Source organism: Canis aureus, chromosome 26, assembly GCF_053574225.1.
Source record: "Canis aureus isolate CA01 chromosome 26, VMU_Caureus_v.1.0, whole genome shotgun sequence".
Taxonomy (NCBI): Eukaryota; Metazoa; Chordata; class Mammalia; order Carnivora; family Canidae; genus Canis; species Canis aureus.
In genome coordinates, this window is record NC_135636.1 from 37,822,460 (window position 1) to 37,845,527 (window position 23,068).

Below are 23,068 nucleotides of genomic sequence, written 5' to 3' on the forward strand. Positions count from 1 at the left end.
CCTGTTTCCCTACCGCACTCCCAAGACGGATTGGGGCCCTTTCCTCAGGATCCCATAATATCCTAGGCATGTATATTCCTATGGCTGCATTGGCCACGTTGTATTTTAATATGTTTATATCTGTCAATTAATAGCTGTGGTTTGCTGTCCTCTGGCCTAGAATGCAGAGATGATGAAAGCAGGTAATCCATACAACCAGTTAGTACACTCGGGAATGTTGGCAAAGGGCACTTCTGTTCCTTCCATGTGTTGACGACATCATTTGGGTATAATTATCATGAGCCCTCTGACCCACCAAGGCATTTTCTGGATGGGGCAGAAGGCACAGATTCCACTAAGTCATATTCCAAGCAGAGCAATCTCTAGATTACTGATCTTTTTGGTTTTCCAAAGATGGATCCCCATGGAGAAGTTTTTGCACGGGGAAACTCTTCCACAGCTCAAATCCTGTGATCTTTAACTTCAAATCCATGCTGTTTACGTTACATAACCCTCTCTTTCGCTCAAGTTAAACGCGTAAGGGTCACTGGCACAGGACAGATAACATTAATAAGAAAAGCAGACTCAGGTCAGGAGGGGACCCTGGAGCTTTGAAAAGTCTATGCCTGACCTAGAGTGGGCGGCCACTCCATGGCTTCAGCCAGTTGTCACCGCACAGAAATGTGGACACCGTTTTGCCAGTCAAGGCCCGGATGCAGATTTTTGTGCGAACAGAAATCTTTTGTAAAAATGTTGGCAAGGAACACAAATCGTTTAGAAATATAGGAGCTGGCATATCGGGGAGGGTAAGGCATCATCCAACTGAAATAGGATTTCATGATGGAGGGAAAATAGGGAAAGGTGGAAGGTTAGGGGCAGCTGCTGGAGGACCTCAGACTGTCACACTCCAGGAGCTTATCACTGGTCTTCCAGGTCTCAGTAATCACCAAAAGGATGGGAAGATAAGACCGGCATTCTTTCAAGATGCTTTGGCAGTTGGATGGGGGCAGGGCTGAGGGTTAGGGTGATGAGTTAGAAGTCTATCATTCAGCTAAGGAGGAGCAAAGCAGATGACAAAGGCCTGTTTGACTTTGTTCTCTCTCCCACCGGACTGTAAACCCCCAAGACGGCAGGGCCGGGCTGTCTCGTGCTCGCTGCGTCTCCAGCACTAAGCACAAGGCCTGCTCCATAAATATTTGTTGAGAGAATGAATGAGAGGGAGGGAGAGGAGGTGAGGGGCACTCTGGAGGACTGAGTTTAAATGGGGTGTGTGTGCGCGCGCGGTAGAGGCCGGTTCCCTTTCCTGAAGCTTCCCCTGGGAGCCTTGGGAAGGGCGCGCCTCCACGAAGGGATCAGGGGCACCGGCTTCAATGAACACAAAAGACTCGGCCGGTCGAGGCCTGCAGATGCCTGGCGCTTCACGCGGCCTCTCCTGTCCACAAAAGGAGAACACGACGAGCGCCTTCCAAGGGCTGATGGGACGGTTAAGCGAAGGTTGAAGGCTGAACCATTTCTGTCCTTCCCCATGTCCGCATTCCCGGAGCGCTCAGCCACAGGGGACTGACCTCCGCCTGCGACCCGGCGGCGATTCCTTTTGGAGGAGGGAGGGAGGCGATGACCCCGGCGTCGGCTCGGGTTCCCCCGCCGGGTTCCCTGCACCCCCGCACCCCGCACCCCCAGCTCCGCCCTCTCGTCTCCCACTGCCTCTTTCCGCCCGCCGCCTCCATTTCCGCCCCCGTCCGCCCGCCCCCTCCTCGCTCCAGTCCGCCGCGTCCGGGTCTCCGCGCCCCTTCCTCCTCCCTCCGTCAGCGCCCCTCTCGGGCGGCCGGGGCAACCCCGTGCCCGGCTCGTCCAATGGGGAGCCGGCGCAGGGGCGGGGCGGAGCGCGGGTCGGAGCGGAAGTGGTGACCGGAGCGGAAGTGGAGCTGCCGCCACCGCCGCCGCCGATTCCGGAGCCGGGGTAGCTGCTGCCGCCGCCGCCGCCGCCGCCGCCTGTGCAGCCGCCGCCGCCGCCGCTGCCTGAGGAGTGGGCTTGGGAAGGAAGCCGTCCCCGCGCTCGGAGCTTCGCTCGCAAGCGTCTTTGCCTCCTGCCGCCCTCCCGCGGTGAGTGCGGCGCGGGGTCCGCCCGGGGCCCCTGGGGGCCCAAGCCGAAGCTCCCCCCGGGGCGGCGCCCGCCGCAGCGACGCGGGCGACCCCGCGGGTGGGCCCTGGGAGGGGGCGGCGCGCCGCTTCCTCGGCCCCGCGCGGCCGCCTGCGGCGCGGGCCCGGCCTGGCCGCGGCCCCTCCCTGTTTCCGGGGCCGGGCCCTTCGCTCTGGGAAAGGCCCGGGCGGCCCTCGCCGCCTGCGGCCCTGCCCTGCGGGCGGGGTGCGGCTCAGTGCGAGGCCGGAAGGGACCTCGAGCCGCGGACCCCCGGCCCTCCCTCTCCCCACCTGCCTTCGATGCCCGCGCGACCCCTCCCTGCTCCTTGGGCGGCGAAAGCCGACCCTTTAAGCCCTGTCACCTCCGCTCCTTGCTTTCTGGTTTCCAGAAATTGAAAATTGACTAAATATGGGCTGGTTTTCGAGCTCCAGGGCCTCTGTTGACTACCCCCTGGCTGGGCAAGGGGTTTAACCTTGGGAGAGAGCAGAGGGAAAACCCCCCCTCCCACTTTGCAGTAAAGCCATTTCATCATCGTTCGCTGGTTTGGAAATCTAGCAGGACCTGAGATCCCCTGAGAAGCACACAGGGTTGAGGTCTGCATCAAGAAAATGCATTTGTTGGAACCGCTTACTGAGTCAGGTCTGATCCCCAGGGGGGGGGAAATAATAATAATAATAATCAGAAGCTGAAAATCGGAGTGTTTTCCCACGGTATTTACCGTCATTTAATGCCAAAGTCTTTTGTGTCCTCACCCCAAATTCCCCCATACTGTGTGTTAGCACGTTTTTTTTTTGTTTTGTTTTGTTTTTTTTAAGGATTGAAATTTGCCTGGTGGCCTCCCTGGTGGTAGGGAAGGGGTAGGATTGGTTTGGGCCCCTTTTCTTCAGAGGATTGAGTACATCTTTGTCTATTGCAAATGGAGAACTGCATGTAATGGGGTTTTCAAAGGCGGCAGTATTGGTAAGACAATTTGCCAACCTTTCTATAAAAACGCATGGCTCTTGTCCTTGCCTTCACTCCTTTTCTCTTTGGTAAGACTAGACAGCATCAGGCTCTGATTTTACCTACTCTCTGTGGGTGATGGAATTTGGCGAGAGGATGTTACGAACATACAAAATCAGGCGGCCACAGGATCCAGAAAGATGAAGCACTTTCAAAAAATATGAAAATTGTCTGCATTTCTCACTGTGTCATAGTTGTTCATATAAAGCCACACACACAGGCAGTTTATAGAACTGGACACATGGCTACTCAGCTTTTTGCATTTTCTCTTTGGAAATGTATATGCATAAATAATGCTTGATTCCTAGTGATTTTCTTCTCGACTGCCTTATCACACCCCATTTCTCAGGAATATCTCAGTTGTCTGAGCCCTCATTTTTCTTGGGTCTGTTTCCTTAGCAGCAGGCAAGATGGTGAGGGTAAAACCTGTCAGTTTTTATTAGACCCTACAGAATTTTGGGTGTGGTCTTCCAAATGGAAGAGTAGTAATCCAGTAGCAACTGCTGAATGATTTTCCTAACCTCGTTTTTCAGTGAGATAAGAAACCATTCACCCATATTACAGATGAAGTCTTTATGAGAAATAAGGTAATTTGGCCTAGACCACACACCTAATTTTTAGATTGAATATCCTCATTCATCAGGAGCAAATATTTCTGGACTGTAAGCCCCTGGAGTATGGCTCCTACCCTATAATCTTCTGTACATTTCCCATCATGCAGTGCTTGTGTTATGTTGAAGCCATTTTAGAATTGGAGCTCTATAGATCAGGGAGGCAGCCTCCATAAAACCAGGCTGAGCAAATTCCCATGATGCTTGTTCCGGGTGGCAGAGTCTCCAGAGATTTGAGCTACTGCGAAAAGTGCCTTTTGCCCATTTGGCTGTGGATACAGAGACAGAGCACTGGACCTGGAGTCAGATAAATTTGATTCAGGTCTAGCCTGCAGCGTTTTCTAGCTGTGGGGTCTTCAGCATATTACTTAATCTCTGGTTCTTAGTTTCTCTGTCTCAGAGTTGTCTTGAAGCTTTTTTACAAACTATAATATAAACTGTTAAGTATAAGCTGTTTTTTTTTAAATCAGAATTCACTATTAATGGCTTTCTTTTTTCCTCCAGCTGCATTCTGATGAGACCCATCCCTGCTTTGTATACATTTTGCTTTCAAAAATTGATGTTCTTATAGAACTTTATTTTGTGTACAGCATCTTCTGGGTTTCTAAGCCTGTACAATGCAAATGGTAATAGTCTTTGTTGTGTTGTTATGACAAGCGCAATGATTAAAATAAGCATTTGGGATACAGTAGGTGTTTAGTAAATGTTATTTGACCATATCCAAGAATACACATATACAGAGACTGGATATAGCATATATCTATATGCTGTATAGCATAGACACATAGAATCCATCCATTTGATTTATTCGCCAGCTGATGAGGTAGCATCAGGGCAATTAGTCAATAATAATAACAGTTACCACATTGCCTGCTCTGTGCCACACTTTGTTCTAAGCTCTTTATGCATATTAATGAAGTCTTCATAAGAACCAATGATAGGTAAGTACTGTTAGCCCCATTTTACAGATGAGGAAACTGAGGCACAAGAGTTAAATAATTTTCTCAGAAGTACACACACATAGCACAAGGTAAGTGCCAATCTGGCTCTAATGATAAGTGGCTACCAGCAGTGGAACATGTTTCATGTGAACATCATTTAGTTCTTAATTTTTCTTTACACGTGTCCTCTTTAAATGTGTTTGAACAAGAATTTTAGCTATTTTTGAAGGTACATAGAATGTAATTTAGTGGAGGGACTGTATTCATCCTGGCATGAGGGGATGATATTGCTGGTGTGCGTCAGGAAGCAAGCTTGTGAGAAACACAGTGTTTCTAGCATTTGCCTCATATTAGTGAGAAAGTTCATCACTTTGTGCCATGCTGATTTATCTAATTATTGGTTCTTCATCTAACAGAATTTGATCAGGACTCCCCATCACTAATTTTTGGTTTACCATACTACTTTTTCTGTAGATTCTTAGATTTTTTTTTTCCCCATATTTTGTTGGGGAGGAAGAGATAAGGAAAATAGTAAATTATAATGTCTTATTAGGTACCTGTTTTTTGAGTGGCATCAAACTGGGCAGTTTTCCTTTAAGGAATAAGGATATCCCAGATTGAACTAAGATTTGCTCTAGAGGGACTTTGCGTTCCTTGGTTCCTACATTTTTCTAGGGAGAGGTGACAGATAATTCACACTAGCAAGGGAGCAAAAAATACATTGTATAAAAGCAACTTTTAAGCATTACAACCATCTTGGTCTTTACATGAATATGGTTCTGGTAAGTCATCTGTATGTCATGAGGGAGAAACCAACAGTTGGAGCTGGATTCTAAAGGAGTTTTTCTAAGGGGAATACTTTGGGAGGAAAAGAGACTAAAGTACTTTCTATTTTGGGATACGTGTGCTAAAAGCCAAGTAAGAAAGCTTACTGCTTTCTGGGCTAAAAGATCTTCTAATATAGGCATAGTTATGTGTTTCTAATGTGTACTTATAGTGAGATGAGATTGATTGATGGCCTCAAGAGAACAAGTCATTCACAGCGAACTATAGGTTAGAGAGAGGATTTTTAATTTTTTTATTATTATTATTTTTAATAATCTGGCCAGTCCTCTCTTATGTAAGTTTTTTCCTGTTAGTTTTATTTCATTGTTTTCCTTAAGAGACCCAACAGTAAGTTATTTCTGAATGGCCTTGACCTGGACAGGGGTGACAATGAAGTAGATAATGAGGCCTGGCCATTGTTATTTGCCCACAAACCTCACCTTAAAGTTTGTTCAACATCTGTTGAGCTTTCGGCATGTGCTGTTTTTAACTTAATTTTATTTTGATTTTTAAAACTAGATACATTAACTTAAGGCCGATCCCTGAAACCTCACTGTAATAACTTTGTATGGGTTTTTTGGAAAAATTGTTCATTCTATCTCTTCCAAAAGTAAGTACTGAGACTCCTAATTGGTCTTTAGGAGACAGTGCCACATAGAGGAGAGCGTGTGTACCAGTTTTACCTGTGTGACCCTGGGTAAGTTACTCCTTGCATCTGTAAAAGGGGATGGTGGCACCTACCTCATAGGATACTTAGGATTAAATGAGTTGATAATAAAGCCCCAGTGCTTTCCATATTTGGGTAAACTATAAATGATGGGTATTTTTGTTATGTTTACTAAGTCAGCTGGTATGGACTATTTAAAAGAGGAGATGGAGAGAAAGTATTCCAAGGGCTTGTTGAAACTCAGTCTAAATTTATAAATATAAAAATTGGTAGCTGAAAAACATTGGTTAAAAAGCATTACTGTTGTTTCCTGATTGGAGCTGGGGTGGCTCTATTCTAAAGTAGACTAAGGCAGAGATAAATATAGTCTGTATTTTATAGGTCAGATGTGGTCTACTTACCTCTGTCCACGTAGGAAATAACAGCCTTGTTCACTTCTTTTAAAAAGTGCATCAGTTGATCATATTAGTCATACTCAGCATGGCACGCATTATGCCACACGTTGGGTGCCCAAAGATACAAGTTTGGGTTCTTACCTTAAGCTCTCAATCCAGTGGGAGTCAATAAAGACTTTTACAGTAAGTTCTGCTAAGTGTTACTTTAGGAATAGGCATAGGTAAGCTCACATGCTTTTCTTTTAAAAGTCTTTAAAGAAATCCATGTAGTTTTAAAAGAAATGAGGTGTGTAGTAAGTTGTCCCTTTCCTGGCTAAGCACATCTATTAGACTTTTTCGTGGCTGCCATTTGAATGCTCACAATGTGTAGAGACTTAAGTATTTTGCATCATGAACTAAGTTACTGTTTCCAAGAACCATATTAAATAGATTTGCCTATTTTATGCATGAGAAGATAGACTCACAGATGTGGTAGCCTATAGTGTTGGAGTGTGGTACCGGTAAATTGGGCTGGGTCATTTCATTATGTTGGTGAGCTCAAAGCTTTCGAACCCTATTCACAAAATTGACCAATTGAGCTGTGTTTATGGATGAGAATTAACATATTGTCTTTTGGGATTGATCAAATGCCACAAGATCAATTTATTGTCCTACCTGCTGATTCACATTGTGTGACCTTGGGCATTATCACTTAATACTTCCATTTTTTAAAGTTTAGTTTTCACTACTTGGGCATAACAACCAATGTGGAAGAGGGAAGAGATTTTGAGATGGAAGTGAAGTTTCCCTCCACAATTCTGTTTGCTGGACATGAGTACTAATGATTTTGTATTTAGGACATGATGTGTTTCATTTTCTAACAGCCTACAAATGTTCAGAGTTAAGTTTTTGACAGGACTGAATTTGTGTGTGTAGAATGGCACACAGACATTTTTTAAGAGTGGGTGTTTTTCAGTCAGTAATTTTCTTTAAGAGCTAGGAGTACTTAACTTTTTCTGGGTAACACCCCCTAACCACCTGGCCCCATGACTTTCTCAAGTCCCCCCTGCTGTAGCTTGGCATCTGTTTTTCCTTCAGTGGAGTGACTCCAGAACTGTAACTTTGGCCTTATGGTGCTGTGGGTGCTCGGTCTGGAATGGTATGACTGTGAACGCTAGTCAGAATTTACTGTCAGTTCCTTACCCCATAGAAACTTGTGAGTCTGGATTTTTAAGATGCTCCTGTCAGTTTTCTCTCCAGATTTGTGACTGTACGTATCTCTTTATCTACTTTGGCCTTTGATTTCTTTAGTTTCATCTAGAAAAACATAATGTGCCCTTTATTCATACATCGGTGTTTCTTGTCCCTACCTGGAGTTCTCTTTGTCTCTCCTGGAAGAACCTCTCTAGCCCAGAAAACCAGTTAGGACCCAGCCACTTTTGAACTAAACCTCTTCTCTCTAATTCTAGTTGGTTGTTTTTTCAAAGAGAAGCTTTATAACTCTAAAGTATGTGCTGTCTTCTGTTCCTACTGGGGGAGTGTAGGCTCTCAGAGGTGAGATCTGCACTATTCTAATTGTATTTCTTGTGAATTTCAAGAAAAGAATTTTCTTGGACCTACTGGTAATGTTTTCATTCATAGTGATTTCAACACACATTAAATTATAGGCACTACATCTTTATGAAGTAGCATAAGAGTAAGAATGTGTTGGGGTTCCTAGATGGTTCACTTGGTTGGGTGTCCTATTCTTGATTTCAGTTCAGATCATGATCTCAGGCTCATGAGATCAAGCCCTAAGTCGGGCTCTTCACATTGAGTGTGGAATCTGATTGAGATTCTCTCTCCTGCTTCCTCTGTCACCCCCCCCCCCAAACAAAACTAAAACAAAAAGAATGTGTCTATTGAGCCTTTGCTCCAACCAGTGCCATCTAGCCAATTTTTTTGTGCATCCTTGATAGCTACTAATGTCTCCTTTTAACATTTAAGGAAACTGAGGTTCAGAGAAATTACTCTAAGAATTGCCTAATTTCTCTTTAGAAGCCGAGATTTGTAGTATGTAGGGCTTTCCTAGAAACAAATTCCACTCTTATGTTTCATAATAAAGGGTTAGTGATTCTGACATGATAGTGGAATCCTCAATTTTAAATTTCTAGGAAATTATCGAATTCAATTAAAGCTCAGTATTTCAGAATTGAGCATATGGCACCTGGCTGGCTTAGTCAGTAGAGCATGCAACTTTTGATCTCAGAGTTGTGAGTTCAAGCCCCACATAGGGCGTGGAGCCTATTAAAAAAAAAAAAAAAAAAAAGGCATGTTCTTTTCTTTGAAAACAAAACTTAGCTGAAAGTTCAATACTATTTCAGAAGGTCATTTTCTTGTCAGGCTGCTTTTCTTTCTTTCTTTCTTTCTTTTTTTAATATGAATTGGTAATGGGTAGTCACTTGTATTTTTATTTTTTTTCCCTCATACTTGGATGTCTGCTTCTGGCCACTGGGAGATGGCCTCTCAGTATTCCAAACCTGAGTAAGAGAAATCCCTTAGGCAAGAATTTTGAGATAGAGAGCCTTGGTTGGCTCATATAGATACTCTTGTTTTAGCATTTACAGTCAGATTTGAGGTTTCATGTATTGAAAGGAAATCCTGTTACTTCATGGGCACCCTTAGAATTATTCTTCATAACATTCTTTCAGGATATTTTAGAAAAAAATACTTTTTTTTTTTTAAGATTTTATTTATTCATGAGAAACAGAGAGAGAAAGAGAGAGGCAGGCAAAAGAGAAGCAGGCTCCATGCAGGGAGCCTGACACAGGACTCGATCACGTCTCCAGGATCACACCCTGGGCTAAAGGCGGCGCTAAACTGCCGAGCCACCGGGGCTGCCCGTAAATGAAATACTTTTGTGCATCTTTTCCCCTTTTTTCTATTGATATGTATCTAACAGATTTATGACATTAAGTCCTTTCTTTTGACAGCCATATAGTCTTGTACCAACTATCCCTCTTCTTAACCACTTCTTTATTAAATATTTAGATTGTTTCCATTTTTTCACTAAGCACCACTGATTTAATCAGCACATGCTTTCCATTCCTCTAAAGTGCTGTATCCAGTGGCTTAGAACAGATAGACAGGATGCCTAGGTGGTTGAGCATCGGCCTTTGGCTCAGGTCATGATCCCATGGTCCTGGGATCGAGTCCCGCATTGGGCTCCCTGCCCAGTAGAGAGCCTGCTTCTCCCTCTGCCTGTGTCTCTGCCTTTCTGTGTCTTTCATGAATGAATACATAAAATCTTAAAAAAAAAAAAAAAGTACGGATAGACATCTGACATCATCCTGTGGCTATGCTTGAGAACTGTTCTGAGGCATCTTTGTGTCTTCTTGATCTGTGCCCAGCACAAGGAAGTCTCCTGGTGCACTATGGGGTTTGATCTGTTGCAGCCTTTAATAAGTTTGCTCTGGTGTCTTTGTGTTATTAGTGCCAGGCCTGATGGTGAGACTGCAGTCTTTTAAGGTTTTTTAGAAGGCAAATAAAGGCACTCTTGCTGATGTTTTTCTTGTTAGGATATTGGTAGAAAGTCTCAGAAGAGGGACGCCTGGGTGGCTCAGTGGTTGAGCATCTGCCTTTGGCCCAGGGCATGATCCCGCTGTCTCTGGATGACGTCCTGTATTGGGCTCCCCACAGGGAGCTGCCTCTCCCTCTATGTCTCTGCTTCTCTCTCTATGTCTCTCATGAATAAATAAATAAAATGCTAAAGAAAAAAAAGTCTCCGAAGAAAAGTAGGTCCTGATTATAACCCATCACTTCTTAGCATTCAATTCAAGAAAATTCAATTAGGAACTAATGGATAAAAGTGTTAGAGTTAACATGTGTCCTTTTGAGGCTATTGAAGGGTGGAGTCTTACCTAGGAATGTTAACACTGTACATATTCACTTCCTGCAGGAGATGAATTTAGACTTACTTTCCTTCTCATGGGTTGTACATTAAATAAATAAAAATCCAAGCTCACATTGTGGCCTGAAACAGTGATGTGTAGGTACTGTGAGACGAATAATAATACTTCCATTTGATTTACACTATGTATTTTTTAAAAAGATTTTTTAATTCCCTGCATCTCTTCACAGCACATATTCTGAGGTAGATGCTGTATCTCTGGTGTAGATTGGAAGGCTGAGGTTGAACAAGTTCACATGGCTTTGTAGGACCACATCCCACTCTTAGACCTAGCCTTGTTGCCTTTCTGCCGTACCATATAAAGCTATCCTGGGTTCTTTCTGCTCTCTCAGAACTGATTTGTTGGAATTGTTTACAGATACCTGTCTGAGCATTAGTTTTGTGCTTGGCAGTGTTAGGCATTAAATGAGAAACAAATGTGAAGCTTTCCTTTGAGAACATACACACGTGGAGCTGCTTGTAAATGGACACTACTCATCTGTACCAGAAAACATATAGGTGTAGGTCCTGGACTGTGCAACAGGCTACAAGTGCATTTGGATTCACAGGCTGGTACATCACTGGGTACTGGGGTAGTCACGGAAGGCTTTCTGGCCATGGGGATCGATAGAGTTTGCATAGGAAGTAAATGGGAAAGCATTCTAGATGAAGGAACTAAAAAAAAAAACAATTTCAGGGGTGTTTGAGTGTGACATTTATAGAGCATTCGAGGATGTCCAGCCAGAGAAAAAGATACGTTCTGGAGAGTGGCCGATGACAAAGCCTGACAGGCATGGAGCAACCAAAATCTAGAAGGACTTTGAAGGTCAGGTAGGGTTTAGATGGAGCTGCCAAAAGAGAGTCATTGAAAGTGCACCAAATCAGGGTGAGGACAGGATTAAGAGTCTCTCTGTTCTTCTTCTTCTTGTTTTTTTTAAATTGAAGTGTAGTTGCTATTGCAATGGTACATTAGTTTCAGGTATACAAGATAATGATACAACAAGTTACACGTTAATGCTGTGCTCACACCGTTACAGTACCACTGACTATTCTGTGTGCTGTGCCTTTGACTGATTTTGAAGTAAGGTGCAGGAGTACAAAAGAATGAGGTGCAAACACGAGAGTTTAACGTGCTTGTGAAGGATAGGTGCTTTGAATTATTTAAGCAGAGTGAAAACTCTGCCAAATTTGTAGTTTTATTATTCTTTCATTTGGGGATCTGTAAGTTCATTCAGCAGATGCTTAGGTGCAAGGTGCTGTGGGAGATACGTCCTAAAAGAGTTTATGGTGTTGTGAGGGACTTAAAGATCTATCTAAGTAATGTTAGTACTGAAGAAATGTGTTAAGACAGTAAGGTATAGATGAAATCCTTTGTTGAGAATATTTTCAGCTTGGAGCAGTGCTATCCGATAGAAAATAGAATATGAGCCACAAGTAATTTAAAATTTTCTACATTTAAAAAGTACAAAGAAACAAGTGAACTTTATTTTGATCGTTTTTTTAAAAATTGAACTCCCATGCATCCAAAATATTACAGTTTCCACGTATGACAATAGCTACATGTGGCTGGCTGTCATATTAGACATCTCCAGCTTAGCGGCTTAAGAAAGGCTTCATGGAGGAGATGGCATGTGAACCATGCTCTGAATTCTGTATGCTGAGTAAATGGGAAAGGACATTGCAGGCAGAGGGAGTGGCTTGGTGAGCAAAGACATGGAGACAGAAAAGCAGGTTTTGTAAGAAAACCATTTTGGCAGAAGTACGGATTTGTGTGGAAGGCATGTTTTGGCAAAAAGCTGGGAAGATAGGTTGGAAGATCTTCAATGACAGGAGGAAATCTGACTACTATCAGCAGGAAGGAACTTTAAAGAACTCTAAGCAGGAAGTGAGTGACTTGATCAGAATTTTAAGAATTGGTCTGATCATAAAAAACATGAAGGGGACCGCAGGTAGTGGGTTTGGGGAGAGACTGAATAGGAGGCTTATTGCAGATGTAGAAATAGGAACAGTTCCAGATCCCCCTTGTCTTTTGCCTTCCTCCAAACTGCTGGGTGTTGTGTAACCCATTTCCTGTTGAAATTGGTCTAACTGCTTCAAAATCCGTGTTATATAAGTCAAAAGTTATGTAAGCAGTAGGCATCAGGACATTTAGCTGTGGATTTTGTTTGTTGTAGTGTTGTGTGTGTGTGTGTGTAATTAACATTTTTTAAACAGATGGATATATGTTTTTAAGGCATGCATTTGGTCTTACCATATCATGATGGCTCAGTATCTAAGGGCTCTTGCTGTGATCCTGAAGAAGCTTAAAACAGTCTGTCCCCACCCCACCCCACCCCCCAACAGGCCACATTTGATCTTGAGAGAAATAGGGCGTGTACCTTTGGGAGCTCCCAAGGAGTAGTCCAGATTCTTCAGAGAGGTATGATTTAACTTTTAATGTTTGGGAGGGGCCTGGTAAGGCCAAAGAGTTTCATGGCATCTTTAACATTTAACAGTGTTGATCCTTTGTATTTCTCCATTACTTTTTTATAATCAATCCTGCATGGGTTGGCTTGGCTCTGAAGTGGCTTTTGGCCAATACTTTATTAATTAGAATCTTTTCTGGTAGAGTTGCACAGGTGCTGTTTGAACTTTGGAGTGGGCAACTAAGTGACTGCTAACTTTGAATTCGTGTGCAGACTGGAACATTTTTGAAGTTCATTGAAGGTTGACTTCTGTCTGCTTCTGACTTTGAGGAACAGTGAAATAGGATTATTTGCTGATAGAGGTTATCCCATTTGAAAGACTTTGTGGTCAGGGAAGTTAACATGAACTGAGAAAGTATGTAATTTGAAACTGAAGAATAGTGTTCTTTTGATGTACTTTTATCAGCGTAGACTAGGGTGCATTGTGGCTCAAAAAGCACCAACATCTCAGTGACTTCACTTAATAAGCTTCTTCACACTGCCCTGTCCAGCACCGGCCTGTAGGAGTCTGTACAACAGAGTCTCTCAGGGACTCAGGCTACAGGCACTAGCACATTGTCTACAGCACATGGCCTTCAAGGTAGCTGATGTCAGAGAAGAGAGTCTGGCAAATAATATACAGGCTTTTCACAGTTTTCGCCTGGAAATGGTATCATTTCTCCTGTTTTGTAACAGAACTAACCCTGTGACCCATCCTGAGTGCCTGGGGCTGCCAGGAAATGTAGGAGAGCAAATGGAATGTTTTGTGAGGATTATTATCTGTGTTACAGTCTCATTCTCATGACGTGGGTGAAGATGTCAGGCAGATCAGGGGAGACTTGCTTCACTGAGCGGAAGCTTAGAATTAGCCTTATGTAGGATGCAGCTCGAGTATGACTTGGATAATAAACCATGGGGAAAAAAAACAGTAGTTCTGAACTTAGAGAACTAATAACTCCTTGGTTGTCTACAGTTGGGGGGCTCTTACCCTGTGCTCCATTTAAAACATGTGACGGGTCTATCTTATAGGATTTATCATTTGAAAATACAAAAATGACTTGAGGCAAAAACATTTTGTGAGGAAGGGCTCTACTTCTTTGCTATTTTAAAATTACTAATTGTTTTCAAAGCCTTAGATTGTGATATTGTGTATATAGTAATGAAAGAGTTTGGGTTGTTTTGTTTCTTAAAGATTTTATTTTTCAGTAATCTCTACACATGGGACTCAAACTCATCAAACTCATCCCAAGATCAAGCTACTGACTAACCCAGCCAGGTGCCCCTGTAAGAATTGTTATAAAAATACTGATATTTCTACTACTATTTAAAGTAGTATTTACCTTATTATACTTTAAGATAGTGGTGTATTTTTGCACTGTAGCACAGATGGACATTTTCGAAATTTAAGCTAACCGTGCATAAAACTTAGTGGTTAACAATTTTTTTTTTAGCTACGTATTATCCAAAAATTATTGCATTCTCTACAAATGGTGATTATTAAAGTGGGGAATTGACTAAGGTGAGGTGAATAATTTAAGGAGTTTTTACTGATTGGTAAGTATGGAGGATTTGATAAACTGAAGTCACTAAAATTTTTGTCTATTTCAGAAAAAACTTTAAATACACTCAATTATGGTTTGAAGTTCTGTTGCTATGCATCATGAATACACTCATAGCTCTTGCAGCCTATACACCATATAGAAAATTGGTCCCTGATAGTTGTATAGGCATTTGATATTTGTATACAATCCTGGAAACTTTCAAAGCACCTTCATGTAGATTAGGTCATTTGTTCTCACAGTAGCCCCAGGAGAGTTGGTAACGTTGTTACTTTCCAGTAAAGAAATTGAAGCTCTCAGAGGTTAAGTGAGGTGACCAAGGTTGTACTCCTCTAGTAAGTTAACAGAGCTGGTGCTAGAAGGAGCCATATCTGCCTGCCTATAGTTTATGCTCTTGTCTATATTGTGTCCTGCAAGTTAAGTTAGCAAATAGTGGAAGGTATGACAAAAATGGCTATTTTTTAGCTTCCTATTGCTTGATGGGCACTGCCAGATGTAACATTTAAAGTCCTGTCTTTGTTTTAAGATTAATTGAAGCAATCCTCACACTTAAGGTGTTTTTCCCAATACTGTGGGGAAAAACCAGATTTGGTCAAAACCAGACAGTTTTTGAAAGAAGTTAAGGACATGTATTTAGCATAAGCTTCTGAAGAAATGATTCTTCAGCAGCCTGAGTGTGTTGAGGAGGCAGATCAGGCTCATGGGGACAGAGAGACTTGAGCCTTTGGTCTCTGAGCAGTGTTACCAGGTGTGTCACTTGCCTTTGCTGAACTTCCATTTCCTCAGCTCAGAAAACAGGGAAGGGATTTTTGTGAACATATCTACTCTTTAGGACTGTTGGGAGAATTAATTGGCAAAAAAAACCCTTAGCGAGGTACTTATTACCCATAAGTGTTTATGTTCAGTGTCGCCGAGGGCATTTGCAAGTACGCATTTCATATTTACATCTGATGCTTGCCTGTGGGTTGGAAGAAGGGTCACATGTGCATTTCCGGGGCCCTGAAGCCTGACGCTGGCTTTCTCTCTTTTTTTCTCTCTCGCTCCCATTCCAGGGAACAACCATGGATAAAAGTGAGCTGGTGCAGAAAGCCAAACTTGCCGAGCAGGCCGAGCGCTATGATGACATGGCTGCGGCCATGAAGGCCGTCACGGAGCAGGGGCATGAACTCTCCAACGAGGAGAGGAATCTGCTCTCCGTTGCCTACAAGAACGTGGTGGGCGCCCGCCGCTCTTCCTGGCGCGTCATCTCCAGCATTGAGCAGAAGACAGAGCGGAACGAGAAGAAGCAGCAGATGGGCAAAGAGTACCGGGAGAAGATCGAGGCCGAGCTGCAGGACATCTGCAATGATGTTCTGGTAAGAGGCCAGGGTTTCGGTTTTAAATGGTGATTTCTAGATGGTATTCATGTAACGTCCAAATGCAGACTCTCAAACAGCTCATGAGAGGAAGGTGTCTGAATATGCTGGAAAGCTGCCAACCAGTCGGAACTGATTTTTACGCATATGATGTGATTTTTGTCGCCTCTTATTTGAACAGCAGTTGCTCCTCATGAGTGGGGTATTTTCCTCTCCCTTCAAAAAGACCTGTGACACACAGGAGCACTGAATCCACGTCCCTTCCATCTTTTCTTTAGAAATTGAGTCCACGTAGGCAGGATCTCAGGTAGGTGCAGTCACAGATAGACTACTCTGTCTGAGTGGTGATGTCACCTCCAGCTGGGGAGGTAAGAGCAAGAAGCCGAGCTACCGTTCATCCTCTCCCAGTCATGTCTGCACAATGTAAAGTCCTGAAAGTTAGCCACATCTGTCAGTTTAGCCAGCGTTCCAAAGCCAAATCATAAGTGGTTTGGGGATTGTCCTCTCCTGGGTTTTATATAAGCCTTAGTCCAATGATTGATCTGTAACTATTTCGTTCTGGCCACAGTCGGGTTGGGTGGGAGGGGTGCGGATCCTAGAGCAAATCATGATCATATTGTTTTTCCCTCACATCCTGAGCCCACTGGGAACTTTCTTTTTCTTCCAGGTGAAATCAGGTAAAAATGAACGGTGAGGGCTGCTTTGAAGGGAAAAGGAATTCACACTTGTGGATCTACCTCCTCCCCTGCTGGCTGCCTCTCCGAATTACTGCCCATGACACCTTTCTTTTGAAAACCAGTACAAAGCTTGTCAGCCATCAGGCAGTACTCCTCCCTAACCCATAGGAGTTACACCCTGTCTGTCTGCAGAGTATTAAAATGACTACTGCCCCTTGCATCTTCTCACTTTGATTGATTAAATCCCCTTACAACTAAGCTTTTGCATTGAACTGCTCTTATTAGACTCATGGTGTAAGAGTGTCATGGCTAAATTTGTTGCCTGTTGGTAATTTGGGGGTTTGTTAATGGTGCACTAATTCCTGAATGTTAGGTACATCTGGTATTCAGATGAAGTATGGCATGCATTCCAAGGGCGAGAAAGTTCCATAATTCCTGAAATGTAGACCAGCTTTTAAGAGCATCTGAAAGAATGTGAAGAAAAGCATGGTACTTACTGCCTCTTAACCAGTTTTTCAGGATGCCACATTCTAAAACAACTCTTCGAAAATATTGCTCTGTATACGAAGCTTGGACTCCTTCAGAACTGCTTTTGTTGTAAGCATAAATGTTTAAAGGAATTTATTATTAATAATAGTATTAGCTATTTTTTGAGTGCTTACTACGTGCCAGGCATCGTGTTAAGCGCTTTATGTACAGTAGTTCATTTATCCTCATAACTACCCTAGATGATGGCTATTATGCTTCCCCATCGTATAGCCGGGAAAACTGAGGCTCAGGGTGCTTAAATAATTTGTCCAGGGGCACAGATAGAGAGCTGCAGAGGAGGGATTTCTACCCAGGTCTGATTTTCAACTTGGTTTTTGGCAGTTTTGATCCATTATCCCCTTTTCCTCCCAAAAGGGAAAGATTTTTTTTTTCTTTTTTAAATTACAGAAGTAATACAAGTTCATTGTTTAAAAAAAAAAAGAAAAAAAGAAAAGGGGCGGTGACCAGGTGGAAGAGTATAAATAAGAAAGTAAAAATCATTTCTAATCCTATCATGTAGAGAACCATTATTAACATATTGATAAATATCCTTGAGGAGTTTTCACTTAACTATTGTGTGTACACATACATATTTTAATATTAGAATAGGATTCATGTGGTACTTATAATCTTTTTGTTTCACTCAGACTTCTTTTGAGAACCTTTGCATGTTATCGGTGTAGTTCTGCATCATCATTTTTAAGGCCTTACGTGGCATTCCATTGTATGGCTGTACTTTAATCAACCCCTTGTGGATGGTCAAAGAGATTTTTAACAGAAGAATGCAGGCATCTGTTGTTAGGACCTGGGCTGAAAAACCACTTAAAAGCTTTGGATGGAAATTATGTTTTTTTTAAATCTTCAAAATTATTTAGATGTGGTAGTGTGTCTTGAATCTCAAACATAGTTTTAACATCTTATAAGTAATATTTCCAGAGTCTTAACAGAATGTGAATCATTTTTTAGGAGCTGTTGGACAAATATCTTATTCCCAATGCTACACAACCAGAAAGCAAGGTGTTCTACTTGAAAATGAAAGGAGATTATTTTAGATATCTTTCGGAGGTGGCATCCGGAGATAATAAACAAAGTAAGTAACTTTTTTTTTTTTTTCTTTTTTAAGAAATTTGACCAATAGTGGAGCCAGTCCTCCTTCATAATCATTTTAAACAGTTTTTGCTTTGGTCAGCATACTCATGAACATCATAGTACTGAGAATTTAAAAGACCATAGCATTATGCTGACCTGTGATTAATAGGGTCATGGGAGTTGACAACAATGTATCTAAGGGGAAAGTGCAGAGGGCATTAAAAGTGTGGTATAGTAGTGCATTTAAAGAGATCTTTTTCTTAAAAAAAAAAAAAAAAAAGATCTTGAGAATTATTTGGTATCTCTCTTTTCAGAAATAAAACTAAAATGTCTGATACTATAAAACCACCATAGTAAATAGCAATGCATTTATTTTATCACGTGCATTTTGTGATGGTAATAACTATAGGTCTGCTTTATTTAGTGCCTACTGTGTGCCAAGTATTTTAGAGTCTCATTTGTTCCTTACACAACTCTAGGAGTTCCAGTGAGGATCTGCCAGTTTTTCCGATGAGGAAACCAAGGCTCACAGGGTTTTACTTATTCAAGCCCGAGCCCCACATTGAGTGAATGAGTTAGGAATTCAAGTTTGGGTCTGTTGACTCTCTCAAGTCATGATTCTTCTACTGGAGCATATTGTTTCCCATGTTCTATCTTGTTAAAGTTTATTTCTTTTTTTTTTTTTTTAATAAGATTTTGTTTATTTATTAATGAGAGATACAGAGAGAGAGAGAGTGGCAGAGACGCAGGCAGAGGGAGAAGCAGGCTCCATGCAGGGATCCCGGGTCTCCAGGATCAGGCCCTGGGCTGAAGGCGGCACTAAACTGCTGAGCTACCTGGGCTGCCCATATTTCTGTATTTCTTAAAAACTGCTTTAGTATACTTTGTTATACTTGTTGCTTTCCCCCAAAGCATTTAATGTAGTAGTTGGCTTAGAATAAACATTTAACAAATGATTATTAATCAGATGATGGAGACACTGATCCTTCATTAGTATCACTCCTCATTCCTGCCTGGTATGGTAAAATAACTGGATTGTGGTCCAGCATGTGATGCATCTAGGTAAAAACTCCCTTTTAATGTTCTTGTCTTTCTTATAGCCACTGTGTCGAACTCCCAGCAGGCTTACCAGGAAGCATTTGAAATTAGTAAGAAAGAAATGCAGCCTACACATCCAATTCGACTTGGCCTGGCACTGAATTTCTCCGTCTTCTACTATGAGATTCTAAATTCTCCTGAAAAGGCTTGCAGCCTGGCAAAAACGGTGAGAAAGACCTTCTGGTCATAGTAAAACACTGCTCATTTTTTAGTAACTTCTTATTATTACCTGAATTTAACAACTCCCTGTCTTAGACTTCTCTCATAAAATTTTAGTGTAAGTTTAAAATATAATCTAAAAAGGTACAGCTTTTTAGAAAAAGGGTACAAGATGTTCTGGAGATAGGAATAGATCTTTTGTGAAAGTAATATGGACCTGTCACTTTTTTATTTCTTCTCAATACACCCTGCTGATTTTTGTTTGTTTTCATTGTGTAATTACTGGTGGTTGTAGAAAATTCAGGGGGAAGGTAGCGTATTGTTTCTTGTCAAACTTTGGGCTCTGTAAGCCTCCATTATGTATTGTATTCCTTGTGGCAAGATTTGATGTTTCAGCTACGCAAATGAAAGAAGTCAGACCAGGTTTTAGTCTTTCAGCATGCATACTGTTATTTAACAATTTTTTTAATTTGGAGAAAGTAGATGAAATGAATTTTCTAAGGTCCATCACTTAATTGAATCAGATTTAGTGGTATGAACTTCTGTTCTCCCTTTATTCCTTATATCCAGACCTTTTGAGGTTTAGTAAAGAAACAAAGGATTACCAATAGTGTCTTTGGCCATTAGAAAATGATGTGAATTTGTGCTGGGTTGACAGTAATGCCTGCCGTCTTCATCGCATACAATCCAGTTCTTATCTGGTAATTTGTGTCAGTGTTGGTCAGTGCTTTATAAACATACATTACCTGTTTGCTTATACAGCCAGCAGACAAGGTCATAATAGTTCAGCTCCCATACAGGAAAAGAAATTATATTCGTTAACAGAAAAAAAACTAGGCTAAACTAGCTCCAGAGAACCTGTGACAGCTCTATTAAAGGCTCTTTGTTTTAGGCTTTTGATGAAGCAATTGCTGAATTGGATACACTGAATGAAGAGTCTTACAAAGACAGCACCCTGATCATGCAGTTGCTTAGGGACAATCTCACTGTAAGTACTGCTGGTTTACACGACTGCTTCTGGAGGGCTTATATAGTCTTGTACCTACTCACTGATCTAAGAATTCACTGTTCCCCAAGACTTGAGGGAATATGTACCCTGTAAGTAGAGTTAAAAGTATTAAGTTGTTAAATTGGTTATAAATGACTGCTAAAGTTTTGCCCTTTGCAGTCCTCACTGGCTGCAGTAATACAGGAAGAATTTTAATGCAGTTAAGCGCAAGACAAGGTGGCCCAGATTGGGCCTACCTCCCTGAGTGAATGTTAGTAGCCCTATTTTTGATTATAGCTCTGTTTTTCTCTTGCAGCTGTGGACGTCGGAAAACCAGGGAGATGAAGGAGATGCTGGGGAGGGAGAGAACTAATGTCTGTTGTACTTCGTGATCTGTTCAGTGTCACTCTGTACCCTCCACATATATCCCTTTGTGCGATGATAAAAAAAAAAAAAAAAAAAAGAGTCGTACGTCGACTTTCAATTTTTCACAGCCTCAGCCTAGCAAAATGGTCCACGGGATAAACAGCTGGTGTTTGTATCTAAAACTCAGATTGGTCACATAAATGCCACGGCATTCTGAAGTTTTGGTTTTGATTAACATTGACAGGATTACTGTGTGTTGAATTTTTTTTTAAACTGAACACTGTGATTATGGGGTTTTGTAACTTCGCAGAACTCTTACTGGTAGAAAAAAATAGATCTGAATTATGTGTAACTTTTTGGAAAGTTTAATCTGATATCAAACTAGTCACTGAAATAACAGTTCCATTGTAAAGTTGTACAGAAAGCTATAGAGATTATATTGTGAAGCTGGGACGCAGAGTGAGACACCTGTCCTGTGACATTCAAGTGTGACAGTAACTCACAGTCATTCTGCCTGTTTGGGAGGGATTACAGACACTTGGCCAGTTTGGGCTGTTGCCACTCAAAAGTTCATGACTGCAGATGTCCAGTGTCTTCCTCCGAGTAAACTTGAAGCCTGAAGTAGCCTGAACTCTTTGTGGCAGATAATTGGGTTTGACACCATGAAAAAGGTCCAGTGCTCCTAAAACACGTGACTAGCACCCCTTTCCCGTAGCCATCTTACTGATTTGCACCTTGCGCTCTAGCAGTGGAATCTGTTTCCCTTGTAACTGGGACCTAGAGAAGAAAAGGAAAAAAGCCGCATATCTGTTTCCTGGGTCATACCTTTAAGAGTAATGTTCTGCAGAGATTGCCTTCCACCTGAGAAGTACTCAGCCTTTGAGTGCTTTCTAGCTTGGGGCTTTTAAATTTTGAAATCGAAACATTCTTCCCCCTGTCCTTTTTTTGACTGTTGACTCTGGTTTTTCTTTTCAGTCTTTAAACATCTGTCCTGCTTCCTTACGTTTTTTTTCTTTTTGAATTCTGTCCTTGTCTTCTCTCCATTGTTTAATCTGGCATGGGCCAGGTGGGGGCTTGGAGGGGGTGAGCAGGGTCGGCGAGCACTTTGGTCAGCAGGCTTCGCTTCAGAGAGTTAAGAGCTTCCAGCACATAGCTCTGACTTCCTCCAGTTCTCAGCACTCTTGTTTGCTCTTCAGTCCGACCAAGAATCTGAATCAAAAAGTGTTTTTCAATACCCATGATTTCTCCCTGTGTTGCAGCCAGCCCTGATAACGCTTGTTAGTACCTGTCACCACATCCCCCAAGTGTGCTCCTCCAGCCAAGTTCACAGACCTGTCTGAACAAGACCCTATAATGCAGGGAAGTTGCATGAACACTGCAATGGGGAGAGTCCAGAATAGCCAGGCCTACCAAGTCTCACAGTACCCTTCTCCCTTGAACATTCCACGTTGCTGTAATGTCCACCTGTTTGTCCATCTGCTGAAATGAGAAAAGAAATCTTCATGCACTGATTTAAGACAAACCAAAAAAAGAAAAAAAAAAGAAAAAAAATCCCTTCCCCCTTTCTAGCTGAACAAAAACGTGCAGTTAATACTTGGCGCTTGAAAATGCAGTAGTGAATGTGGAACGAGCCTGTCTGTATATCTGGTAGCTCTTTCTTGCTTCGTTTTTCCTTACCAGTATTTCTGCCTCACGTTTGCTTCTGTGACGGTTATATTGCCTAGCAAGCACACCTGTGGTTGTGAAAATAGAATAGCAAAAAAAAAAAAAAAAAAAGATAAAAAAGAAAAATCCCCAGTTATTGATGTACTAGATTTGTGTATGTCTTTTAAACAGTTCTAGTTTCCACCGTAACACCGAATAATCAGGAAAAGTGTAAAAATTCAAAGTGAAATAAAAAATTTTATCAGTTGCCTGTGAACTAATGTATGGCGCCATCTGTATCACTGCCAGAACCAGCTACCTCTTCTGACCACACTTCCTTTTGGCTCTACTCTTTTTTTTCAAAGTGGGGAACATCTTTATTTCATCCTGTTTTGAACCAGAAGTCAAGGTGTTTGTAAAGGGGCAGAAATAACCATTAATAAACAGCCACTCCCAACCCTCCGCAAAAAAAAAAAAAAAAAAACCATCTAGGTGTTACACTGCTTTTGTAGCTAAATTTCTAAGATTTGCTCTGGAAAGTTAGTTTGCATGCCATTTAAGACACACACCCTCTTTTTAACCCTTAAATGTATACCAAGCCTTTGAGAGATGTTTGCATGAGGCTTGGTCGTCCTCGGGGTTCTCCCAGTCTGTCCTGTTCTAACACTTTCTTGGAACCTGCAGCTCTGTGTCC

At 42.0% G+C, this 23,068-nt stretch overlaps 1 protein-coding gene across 2 annotated transcripts; it reads left to right on the forward strand.

The window, feature by feature from the left end:
* Positions 1-1,894: 1,894 nt before the first annotated feature.
* Positions 1,895-22,651, forward strand: YWHAB (tyrosine 3-monooxygenase/tryptophan 5-monooxygenase activation protein beta). 2 transcript variants are annotated; one of them, XM_077873303.1, is made up of 7 exons: positions 1,895-2,082; positions 6,140-6,195; positions 15,523-15,825; positions 17,997-18,120; positions 19,220-19,383; positions 20,269-20,364; positions 20,681-22,651. In XM_077873303.1, exons 3-7 carry the CDS (start codon positions 15,532-15,534, stop codon positions 20,735-20,737), a joined length of 735 nt encoding a protein of 244 aa, XP_077729429.1. In that variant the 5' UTR covers positions 1,895-2,082; positions 6,140-6,195; positions 15,523-15,531; the 3' UTR covers positions 20,738-22,651. The 2 variants fall into 2 exon arrangements, with proteins under 2 accessions (XP_077729429.1, XP_077729430.1); XM_077873304.1 differs by lacking the exon at positions 6,140-6,195 and having other exon boundaries at positions 1,898-2,082.
* The last annotated feature ends 417 nt before the right edge of the window (positions 22,652-23,068 follow it).